Here is a 12,233-nt window from a genome sequence, read left to right as displayed (position 1 = left end):
GTAGTATTCTAATTATTGGAAAAACAATAAGCAATATTAATTAGTTATTCAAGGTAAGAACTTTAGATTTGGAGAGGTAAAAATGTTGATATAAGAACCCAAGTAATGGTTCAGTTGTCAAAGTGGGAAGGTTGAGACGATGCAATTTGAAAATTCTGTGCTTAACTTTTATACCTCAAAGGTCCTTTCAATGGAAAATAAATCACTTCTTGATACTGAGAGGCAGCATGCAAGATTATATGGAGAATTTGCCTGTTTTGTTTTTTTGCTGGAAAACTTGGCGCTCTTTAAATAACTCAAGGCTTTTTTTTCTGCTTACCTTTTCTGAGGAAAAGGGGAGAGAAGCCTTTCATTAGTTCCACATTATAGTTAACTTGACACATTTTACAGCTTAATCCTTCTTCTTTAAAAAGTTTTTAGTGAAAAGACAAACCAGCCGTCTTCTGCATAGCAATCATTACTAATATAAATACTATAAATAACATAAATATTTCTATGAACGTGGTAAGATTAGTGATAATACAGATCTCCTCCTGCTGTGGATTGTTGCCTCCCATATCTTCCAAGGAATGCAAGTGAGTTTATTCGACATTATATCCATTCACTGTTCTTGATGAAAACATTGAGAATGTAAAATTAAAGTTGAAGAGTAGCTTTTGTACTTTTGCTGTTAGTTTTCCCTTTCAGGGAGCTAAGAAATACAAGCAGTGTTCCTGATAAAGCGTCCTGAGCTCCCCACTTCTATAATAACACTCTACTGGTGTGTTAATAACTTGTCAGTTGGGATACAGCTTTGAGGAAAAGGACTTAAATTGTTTGGGTTTTTTTTGTTTTTTTTTTGTTTTTTTTTGTTTTTTTTTTTAATTGCAGTTTTCTTACTGCTGTGTGATGGAGGCTTTGCAACAATTTCCTCATGAGCCACTTTCACATTTCCCTCTTATCTCCACCCCCTCCTTGCCACAGCATTACACAGCAATTCTCTGTGTCAAATTTAGAGGTAAAAGCAGTACTTCTGTTCACTGATTATTTGCAATGATATTCTTTTTGAAACAAGGAAAATGCAGGCATGTTTTGAAACACTTCAAATACAAGAATTAACCTCATGACATACTTATGAACAAGTGTTTGTAGAAAGAAAAATCCCATAGTTTCCCTCTTCCTCTTATATGATCATTGCTTTAATTGGGCATCAGGTCTCTATTAATACATTTTATAGCATGATTCTTTGTGCTAGAACATTAAAAACTGCTATGACTTCAACTCAGATTATCCCCTCTTTTAGCCAGAGCAGTCCTTGTTTTGAGAATGCACAAAGAGGGAGCAAAAGGTCTTTGGTTTAAAGCATTAAGATTTGATGCTCCTCTTTCTATTGGAAAGAGAATCTGTTGAATCCCTGTGAGCTATAATACATCCAGGTTCTGTGTTTGTATGTTTCTGAACCTTGTAGGTGGTTGTATGATCATACATACTTTATCATAATCTAAATAATGGTATTAGAATATATGTAGGCTTTTTTCTTATATGTACAAGTATATACACAAACAATGGGACGGGACTGCTGGAGCAGCTGTCTCGAAGCTTTTATTCTGTTATAATCATCAGTCTCATTTTACAAAGCCAAGTAAGGGAGATGGAAACAGCTTCAGCTGCTTACAACATCAGACAAAATTCTCTTTATTACAAAGTCTTTTAACAACTTTCTAGCCAAAAGCATAATGTTAAAAGCTGACAAGCATTTGCTTAAGCCAATTAATAAAACTGCACGTACATCTTGCTTTGAACAAAGCTTGCTTGTAATAGCTTAAAACAATGGATAAAGCTTCATTATTAAGCTTACATATTTCTACTATCTTGTTTAACATATTTTCTAAGGCCTATCTCTATATAGCACATAGCATTATTATTTCTTGACTTTGCATCTTTAACCTTCTTGCATTTTTCCATTCTAAGATTTGCTTTCGTACACCTTTCTGAGAGTTTTATGCCTTTTCTATTTCCCACAATTCCCCCTCTCGGTTCAACCCTAAAGAAAGCTTTTTAATGACTTTCTCGAATATTAACTACCTTGCATTACATAGCTCTACTACAGTGCATTTTTCTTTATTTAGCAAAACAGCATTACCAGCTTTTTAAACAAGCCTATATTAATAAACTTTACTTAATGTATTGCTTTTTGCTTGTCTAAGACACTTTTTTATCTTGTTTTAAGCATTTTTATTTTAAACTGTAGGAGATGTAAGGTTTTGAAAAATTTGATCGATTTTAAGGATGTAAATCAAATCTTCTAGTAAGTGCTGTCTCTTGATTTGTTAAGTTTCGTCTGTTCTAAGGCCTTGAATCAAAGCCTTTGCCAGCCTTTATATTTTCATACATTAATTTGGGATCAACAGTCAACTGCATAGGACCCCGTGATTTTTCTGTAAGATTTTGAGATTTCTCTGTAATTTCCTTTCCTACATCTCTTTTTCAGATGACAAAAGCTCCCTTAATGATTCTGTCCATCATTTGTCGCACACACTAAAGTATACATGGCACTACTACTAATATTGCTACCACAACAATCACTACATATAAACCCATCTTGCAAAGCTCCCTTAACCAAGGTGCAAAACGCCATCCCTCTAACAAATTGTTTAACCATGATCCATCATTTCTTTTGATTTGAGATGTTAAATTTTTCAGTTTTTGTATACCTTTGTGGATAGATTTGGAGTGGTCAGACAAATTCATACAGCAGAATTCTTCAAATTCCTCACAGCCATGTCTTTGTGCTAGTAAGAGAAAATCAGTTGCTGCTCTGTTTTGTAGGGTGGCATGTCTAACACTGCTAACGTCTCCCAGCAAATCACTGATTGCAATGGATGTGGCTTTGGTTTATTTACTCAGCCAACACCCAACTTGATCTAATTGTTTCAAGGCCATAGCTGAAGCAAGTTGGGGTAAAAACAAACCTGCTGAAACCCTTTCTGCAGCCTGCCAGGGCTATGTTTCTTCTAACGACTGCTTTAGCACTAGGTGCTATCACAGTGAGCCTTCCAATGCTGCATGGACCACCTACAAGGTGTGATGGAATGCCTTGCCAAGCCCTATCTCTACAAATGAACCAATATCCTTTTGGTAATTGTCATGGATATTGGTCAACCCTGGAAAGTTCATCCCAACTGTCTGAATAATTACACCAAGAACTCAAATTTCTGTATGCAAAGTAATGGGGAGTAACGTTGTACTTTGGAGGATCACTTTCTTGCCAATCACTAGCTGAAAATATAAGACAGAAAGCCATTGTTAAAGAACCAAGAATCTCTAATTCTTGGGGATTGGATAATCCCTTGGGAAGTTCTTTGGTCCAAAAGTCCCAATAATTCACAGGATGACTCCTGTTGGCAGTATCGCCTGACTTACTATTCAGTTGCGTTTTGGTCTAAGGATCACAGTATATATAGGTATTGGCCAATCTTTTACTGGCACACCAATTAGTCAGGTTGAATAAGGTTTCTCTGGGTTCAAATTTGACACATATATGGTGTCTGGACCTGCAGCCTTGGCAAACATTTGACTTTGGTTGTCCTACAGGCAAATCCGCACTGCATGGAGGAAGCAAAACTAGCAAGCACCAGCGTAGCAATACATTTTGCTCCATACCTTTCCTGAGCTATTTTTTTGGCAGAAGCCTTCTCCATAAATATCAACACCCGGATTTATTCGGGGGTTAGCCAATTGTAGCAAAAAGGGGATAATTTTAGCTTTACCAATTTTATGGGAGTGTTTTTAATTCTCTGAAGTAACACAAAAGATACCAAGCTTTTACCAAAAGAGCTCTATGAAACCAACAATTTCTACATTTTTTTCATTGGCATAAAAATCAAGGTTTGCAGGTTCCACAGGTGAAGAAAGAACGTCAGGCATGACCTGTTCTCTCTCTGTTCAACTCATGTCTGCACTCTTGTTTCTCTGCTCTTGCTATTGGAAGGAGAATCTATGAAATCCATATGAGCTATAATACATCCAGGTTCTGTGTTTGTGTGTGTGTGTAACTTTGTATGTGATTGTATGATCATACATACTTTATCATAATCTAAAGAATAGGACTGTTTTTTGTTCAGACTGTTAATTCTAAATTCTTGCTTATGAAAAGTCTATTAATCTCTCTTCTACTTCTGATATTTCTTTATCAAGCCACTTAGCCTAAATATACATAAATTCTTGTTGCATTTACTAATTTTCTAACCTGCTTTTTGTATTCTCATTCTCTAGTGGGTTTTTGTAGGGAATAAAACAGAGAGTACAATGAAACTTGTAAAGTTGACATCTTGACATCTTAGGCCTGATCGAACAGAAACCATAAGAGAGACGGACATGAAATAAGTGCTCCCTGGGCAAGAAGTGACCAAGAAACAGGTTGTGAAACTTTGTGATAGTATAATGTTACCAGGTGATGGCATGAAGAATGTGTAACCAATGGGAAAAAAATAAAGCCCTATGTAAGTGCCATACAAGTAAAACCCTATATAAACACTTTGTATACTCAATAAAATTAGCTTCTGATCCAAACTCAGATGTCCCCCTCTGGTAAGTTTTGTGTGCTATTTCTATTATATCCCATGTTAAATACTTTATATATTTATGTCAGAAGAGGATGGGATTATATGAAAGGTCTTTCATTCCCAGAGTTAAAACTAAGTTTTCTTTTAATTGGGAAATTGAGGCCTGGGATTAGAGAGGGAACCATATTTAGAGGCAGTCCTGGGAGAAAAAAGTAAGTTGGATGGTGAAATAGGGAGAGAAAGGGTAAAGCCTGTTGAAATAGGATTGTGAGGTTAAATAGAAGCAGGCAAACAGGAGGCAAAGACATCTTACAGTAGACCATGTGTGGTGGGAAATCTGGAAGTGTCTTTGTTCAGAAACATTCAGGAGGAGAGATCAGGACACCAGGACTTGGTGAAAAGCTTCAGCAGGTAGATGGGCCTGAATTTAAGTAGAGAAGGAGATAAAACTAGATGCAAAAAATACAGCTGGACATAACTAAATTTAAACAGGAAAGTTTAATTGTAGTATTTTTAAAATTTAATGAATACTAAATCTATTTTTTATTTGCTGTCAGATTTATATTTTACATAAGTAAGTAATTAGAGGTGCACTTTCATTTAATGTTTGTTGCTTTGACGCCTTTGCACTGAATAAACTACATTAATTGATTGTTAAAGTATATTGAGATTGTGAAAAAAGAGCAGGATAATTTCTAATACAACAAATATTGCATGTGCTGCTCTAGTAAGTGTTGTCAGAGCTTTGCTGGGAGGTTAATAGTAAAGCAGGAGTAGAGAATCTTTCTAGCTGCTATTTTGTTCTGGACCTTGGAACTGGAAATAACGGAGTTGACTGAGAGATTTGAGGTGTGTATATGTGTGGAATAAGTAGTTTATCATTCTTAGAAAAAAGTATGTGTTCTTGTAGGAGTTATGTTGTTAATGATGTATTTTATTTTGAAAAAAAGCTACTGAAAGTTTTTAAATCTTTCAGTCTTGCTCTAATCAACATATGTGCTGATGAAATACAGTTTTTTTTTTATTTTCTTCATCTGTGCAATGTATTCAACACCATTTTGTGACTCCTTTACTATGATCATGTTTGTTGTCCTTTATAGTGCAGCAAACTTATTCTGTAACTGTCATTTAAAGCTCATAACTTCAGTTAATTTTGTGGCTTTGTCTGACATGTCTTAACTTTGTTAAGTCCTTGCATGAGAATAATGGTCCACTAGCATAACCTATAAAAGAAGGTGGTAGATTCTTAATTTAATTTTTTTTAATTTCAGTTATTGTGTGTTGGCTGCTTTGGTTTGTTACTTAGCTGTTATTCAAAATCTTTCCCATATACAAACTGTGCAGCTAGTAATCAGACAAATCTAGTAACTATTTTCTTAAACACGTCATGTACGTGTCTTGCTCTTACTGTTTTGCAATGTTAGGTGTTACGGCCATTACTCAAATATATATTTTTCTTTGGTAAAACAGGGTTCACAGTCTCACTGTTAACTCTGTTATTTATTTGTATGTGCTTGATGCTGCACATAAATCCACTTCTCATGCATGTTTTTTTCAAATGGGCTTAAGAGGCCATAGGTGGCTTGGTTTGAATGGTGTATTACACTTTGTGTGGTAGTTGGGCTTGGATCAAGTTCACCTTTAAAACCCTAATTCCTGATTGTCCACACCTGCTCCCCAGTAGAATAATTTGAAGCACAGCTGTCCCAGAGCAGCTTTAGGTGAAACTGAAGCAGAAGGTGTGCTCCAACTGTGAGAGTAATTTTAAGGTTAGGGGGATGGGGGAGATCTGGGCAGGTATGGGAATAAATCCATTCCAGTGTTGTTCTTGGGCACAGTGTGCTTATAAAGGCCTTATACTCTTTTTTTTCAGAAGGTAGTTTTGGTTTTTTCTTTGTATTTATCTCAATTCAGTATTGCACGTTTAAATAACACAATCAAAAGCTCATATTACAGTGTTAAGATTTAGGCAAATATCTACAGAAGTTTTTGTATTAGTTCAATTGTCTTTGTCCACTGAATCTGTAATCTCAAAAGATTTATTCTAGGAGCATCCACTGGCCATAATCCATGTTGTGTCTGTAGCTATACTGTCTTATTACTAAATGCTATCATGATACTTAGGTTAGTATCCAAGTCAGTCTAATACATTAATTTCCAAGTTAATTATTTTTAAAACTTTTTCACAATCTGTTATATTTTGTTAAAAAACAAACCCCACCACTCCCCAACCTCCACCTCTCTACATCCACCTGATTTCCTTTTTTCTTTATAGTTTAAAGTGATAGAAATGGAAAAATGAAAACAGGTAGTACTGATAAAAGTTTCATTTTCCCGTAATTATGTGGGTTTATAAGTCAAAAATATTTAACAACTTTTAAAATCTATATTAGCAGAACAGAGATATTTCATCAGTAAAGCAGGAAGTGAAGCGGTCATCCTTGCAGTATAGGATGCAACCTGTTGTCTCAGATAATCCTAAGCAGTTTTCCCTTTAATCTTCTAATATTGCTTGGCATTTCTTGTTTTGAGCAACTGTTGTTCATATTAGTTTTTATAATCTATCTTCTGTGAAAATGTAATGATAAAGCTGAAGAATTACACTTAAACAGCATTTAATTTTCAGTAGAGCTGAGGGCTGCATGAAATTTTCAACAGAGGTATGGGATGACTTCATCTGCTTTGAGTTTACTGTTGGATCTGTCTGGAGAATTCCGTTTTTCTTAGGGGTTTCTTGCATTTTGTTTTCCCATACAATGCAAGTGTTAAGAAACTGGGAATTGCCAAGTTAGATTAATTGACTGAGTTTAATGAATTTTGCATGTTTATGCAAAGTCTTGCCACTTGCATTGCTATGTTTTGGTGTCTGTCTAAAAAAGTCTTTGTGTTCTGAGACAGGTAGAAAAAACATGTAGGAAAACAATAGCTTTCCTCAGTGTTTCTTCTGGTTTTTAGTTGATTTGGTTTAGTTGATTTTGGTCTCTTACTTATAAGTCAGAGAGAACTGTATAGCTCAAAACACAGTTCTCTGGAAGTTGATTTGTAAATACAGTTCTTCTGGCAAGGTAATAATCTTTCTTATTCCTTATCTACCTTATATATGGAAATTCTTGTGTCTTTTATATTAGCTGACAGTAGTTAATTCTGAAAGCACTTGCATGACAGAAGGCAGCTTTAATGTTTCAAATCTCTGAGATAATGTACATCCATCTGTTCTTTCGCAAATGCATCACCTCTCTGCATACTGATAATTTCTGATGTAGCACTGCTTATAATTAAATTTTGATAATATATTATCTTGAAAATATATGTTCTTGAAAAAACAAGTTGAGGTTATTCATGAAAATGCAGAGTAAAATGGAAACCACTAATGACTAAAGCTAATTTCATGAACCGATGGTCACTCAAAAGTGTAGGAATAATTAAAAGCATATGCTAGTACTAGTGAACATTTTTAATTGGCTGGAATATCATTTGGGTATAATAACAGTAGCAGCAGTAATATTTTTGTCACTTAAACATTTAGTGTATTCTTGCATTTGATTACTTTAATGTTTCCAAAGCTGACCTTTTATGTTGGTTGCTTACAGATACAAATTGGAAGTATGTATTAAATTATTGAAACAAATGCAGCATTTGCAGTTTTATCAAGTACATACTAAACCATTAATTGCATATATAATGCTGCTGATACAGAAAAAATGCATTCAAACTGTTAAGCTACACCCATGGCTAGTTAGAGAAACATTTGTGGTGGAAACTGGAAGTTCTAGATTAAAAAGATGTAAACCTCTTGCTCGGCCTTTTTTTTTTTTTTTTTTTTTTTTTTTTAAATTACTGGTTTTTTTACATTATTTAGTGCTTCAAATTTCCAAATTGAGAAAATAAGGTGTAGTGTTGTTCCATTAATAATGCTCAAACTGTGTTGCAAGCCTGATACGTGAGTTGTATTGCCATCAGATGATATAGGCAATTTGACTTTTGATGAAATGTTGTTATTAAACATCACTCCTACATGCTAAGGTTTCTGAGCTTTGGGGGAAAGATGTTAAATGAAAACATCTATCTTAGAGTGCACTCTTCATAGCATCTTTCTTAAGTGCTAGTTACTGTACACAGAAAAATAAACACATTTGCACATGCTACCACTTGAATATAAAAACATAGACGTTAGCTTCTGGTTTGGGTCACATGCACCCAAGTGTTCTAAAGCTTTTTTTCCATGGAAAAATCAAGAGTAAGCACAGTATCTGCTTTGTTCCACTGAATGTGTGGCACTTAATTGTCTTTTAGTGTTACTTTCTCATTCACTGATTGGAAGTTAATGGATACTTTCTTTGAATACATATTTCTGTGGCTTATCTTATAAGGTTTTATTTGGAGGAATTGGCACTTGGGTAGATACATGGAAACTTTAGAACCCTGTCTTTGGGATGTAAGTAAGTAAGTAGTGTTTCCCAGGGGAAGAAAGGTGCAGAGAAGTGCAGAATCCCAGCTATAAATCCTCCTCAGAGAAAGAGTGGAAAAACACTCTATAAGTGTGTATCTGTGCCTTTTATGGTACAACACACTAAAAATTACAGTAGAGCTATGGTTTCTGGTACTTTGTTCTCTACTAACCAATAAAATTAATGTTTTTGCAAATGTTGTGGAGCAAAGTTGGGGTTTATCTGTTCTCTGTCCATCGTACAAGGCCCGAGGTTTTTTGTTAAAAAGAAAAAAAAATTAAACTATAAGAGATAGGTAACTTAAGAAAAAGGAGGGGGTGATAGTGGAGGTGGCAGAGGTTCAGAGATTATCATCCTGTGCTGAAGTATTAATGGAAACCTCCTTTACTGCTCCTACTCCAAGAAGAGTCAGAACTTGTGCTCCCATCCAGTATTTTTGTTGTACTTTCTGAATCTCTCTCTCAGTGTGGCCTAATTTCCTAATTTCAGTGTGGGTAGGGCTGCAAGCTCCCAAGGATGGTGACTCTATACACAATGACAAATCTAATTTCTCTCTGCACACATTTTCATGTACTGCTTTCATAGCCTTTGAATCTAACTACTTGTTGAGCTGTGTCTGGCTTAATCTACTCAACACATTGCTTAAATCTAGAGAAACCAGTCTGGATGTGCCAGCCTCAAAGGCTATATAGCTGGAATCTGATACCAAATTTAATAATCAATTAGTCTGTGTTATAACCCCCCATATTTATATATTGCTTGGAGGCACACGGGTAACTGAATGCATGAATAGTTTGAAAATTGCATTAGTATGTTTTTAGTTTCTATTAAAATGCACCTAATTTTGGCCTCTTTTAGCATCTCAGAGACTCATTTAACAATTACTGTAGCTTCTTAGACTTTGGATAACTTTACTACTAACAATCTTTGTTTTTCCAGGAGTGGGATGTGATGTTTTTGGGGCCACACAGGTTGCCTAGTGATGTCTGCTTTTGATCACTGGTCGCCTCTCTGGCCAGCTGAAGACTTGGCAGTGATAATGCTATATTCTTTAATGGGTGTTCTCTTCTTTATTAATCTAAAAGGAAATTAGAATAATAAGAAAAGAGGCTTGCAATTATGTCCAAAAATATGCTCCTCTTAATGCATAAGACCAAAAACAGTTTGTTTTTTCAATAATATACAATGACTGTAATCATATGGGAGGGAAAATAAATGCCATTTGAAATGATCTGTGTACAATTTTTTGCAAGTAATATTGCATACTTATATCTTCTGCTAACATGAATATTAATGATTCTTGTGGATTCTCTAGAAAGGCAACTAGTTCTTGTCAATTTTGCAGAATCTGGTGCTTAAAGAGACTATGATCAGACTGTTTGACAGAACAAGTCATTTTCTTGCCAGAAAGTTGCCTGTAGTTTTTTTGAGTTTTTCTGGCTGGAGTTTAACTTGACACTTGTGTGTCAAGTAGAAGTTCTTCCTTGTTTCCTGTAAGTTTCTATTTGCTGGGAATAATACCATTAAATAGTTTTTTACTGCTTTATCTAATAAAAAAAAGTAACTTTTATAATTTTCCACTTTTTCTTTATCTCCTTAGAATGTGAAAGCATTTGCATCTTCAGATAGCCTAGCCAAAGTCCAAGAAGTAGCAAGCTGGCTTTTGGAAATGAATCAGGAACTGCTCTCTGTGGGCAGCAAGAGGCGACGAACTGGTGGATCTCTTCGAGGTAATGCTTCCTCAAGCCAAGTAGATGAGGAACAGATGAATCGGGTCGTAGAAGAGGAGGAGCAGCAGCAAAGACGACAACAAGAGGTGCAGCACATAGGGAGGAATGGGGAGATAGGAGGAGAAGACCCTGGATTTGATGACACGCATGAGTCTCAGCAGGAACAGTTAGAAGAAAATAATAACAGACTTATTACAGTGGATGAAGATTCCACTTGTAACCAAGGGGAAAATGATGATGAACATGCTGGTGATCAAGAGGAGGAGGTGGAAGAGGAGGAGGAAATGGACCAGGACAGTGATGATTTTGATCAGTCTGATGACAGCAGTAGAGAAGATGAACATGCTAACTGTAATAGTGTCACAAATTCCAACAGCCTTATGGACTTGCCTATTCACCAGTCATCGCCATTCTACATGAAGACAAAGGTGAGAAGCTACATTTTTTTTGTGTTCTTAATCCTCATTAACTTTGGGTTTTGGAAAAAAAAATAACATTTAGCATAAACTAAAATTTTGCAATGAAGCAAACGTTTTATTTCCTGAAGAGCTTACAGTGAAGAATTTATGTAGTACTCAAAAAGTGTGCTGTTTTAGCTCTTAATAATAAAAATACTTGCGTGCATTTGACATGACCAAATAGCCCTAGATATATTTTAAGGAATATATTTTAAGAAATCTGATGACTGTGGCCAAAATACCAAGATGTTTCTTTATAAGAATATTTTTACATAAGATGCTCCTGGTGCCATTTATGTTATTTTCCTTTTCCAAGTGGGCTAGAAGGGAAGGTAATACATGTATTGTTTTCTCATACAAGATCTGGTTTGATTAGGTGAAAACACTGTAATGAAAAAGTAGGATGGAATATTACAGAAACACAAAGTTTCTGCTGGCCTGCTGAGTTCCTTGACAAAATACAGGTTAAAGAAAGTGTGATAGCCAGTTGTTCAGTTAGGAAGTCATTACATAATGTCTTATAGTACCTTGCTTGTGAGGACCTTGAACCTGTGTGCTGGTTGTTGAAAACTTCAGATTTGTAATAAGAATCTGGAAATTAATTTGCATACTTTTATTTCTACTTATATCACTGAACATTTTAGATTAAAAAGAAATTATTGGCTGCAGTGTACATTTGTAGTTCACTTTATTTTCCAAGTTCTTTGGAAAGGAGGAATTCCATTAACTCATAGGAGCAGCAAAATAATGAAAGTAGTGAAATTGACTAGTAAGAAAGAGAAGCAGGCTAGTGTTTGTCTGGAAGAATGTTCTTCCTCAGTCTGCGGATGAATTTCTTTTTCTTACTCATTATTTGTTAATGGAACACCTAGCCTCCTCTCACCTTTTAAAAAACCAAACCTCCTCAAACTTTAAAATTTTACTTTAAAAAAATATTTAAAATAAAACCACAAAAAAAGTCAGTTAACGTAAGTTAACAGGTTGAGTATGAGCATAAATGTATAGAGATAGGTAATCAGTCTTGAAGATGCACTCAAACAAGTATATAGGGTG

The 12,233-nt window shown here is 35.2% G+C and overlaps 1 protein-coding gene across 4 annotated transcripts in view; it reads left to right on the top strand.

The window, feature by feature from the left end:
- FBXW7 (F-box and WD repeat domain containing 7) overlaps positions 1-12,233 on the top strand; it is a 196,180-nt gene that overhangs the window by 81,755 nt on the left and 102,192 nt on the right. For all 4 annotated transcript variants that reach the window (XM_056490701.1, XM_056490704.1, XM_056490703.1 and 1 more), the window contains exon 2: positions 10,593-11,150. In XM_056490701.1, coding sequence (XP_056346676.1) covers positions 10,662-11,150 — 489 coding nt within the window. In that variant the 5' untranslated portion in view covers positions 10,593-10,661. The remainder of the gene's footprint in view (positions 1-10,592; positions 11,151-12,233) is intronic.

This window comes from Oenanthe melanoleuca, chromosome 4 (assembly GCF_029582105.1).
Source record: "Oenanthe melanoleuca isolate GR-GAL-2019-014 chromosome 4, OMel1.0, whole genome shotgun sequence".
Classification (NCBI taxonomy): domain Eukaryota; kingdom Metazoa; phylum Chordata; class Aves; order Passeriformes; family Muscicapidae; genus Oenanthe; species Oenanthe melanoleuca.
The sequence above is the reverse complement of the archived record's forward strand: the minus strand, read 5'-3'. Positions and strand labels throughout refer to the sequence as shown.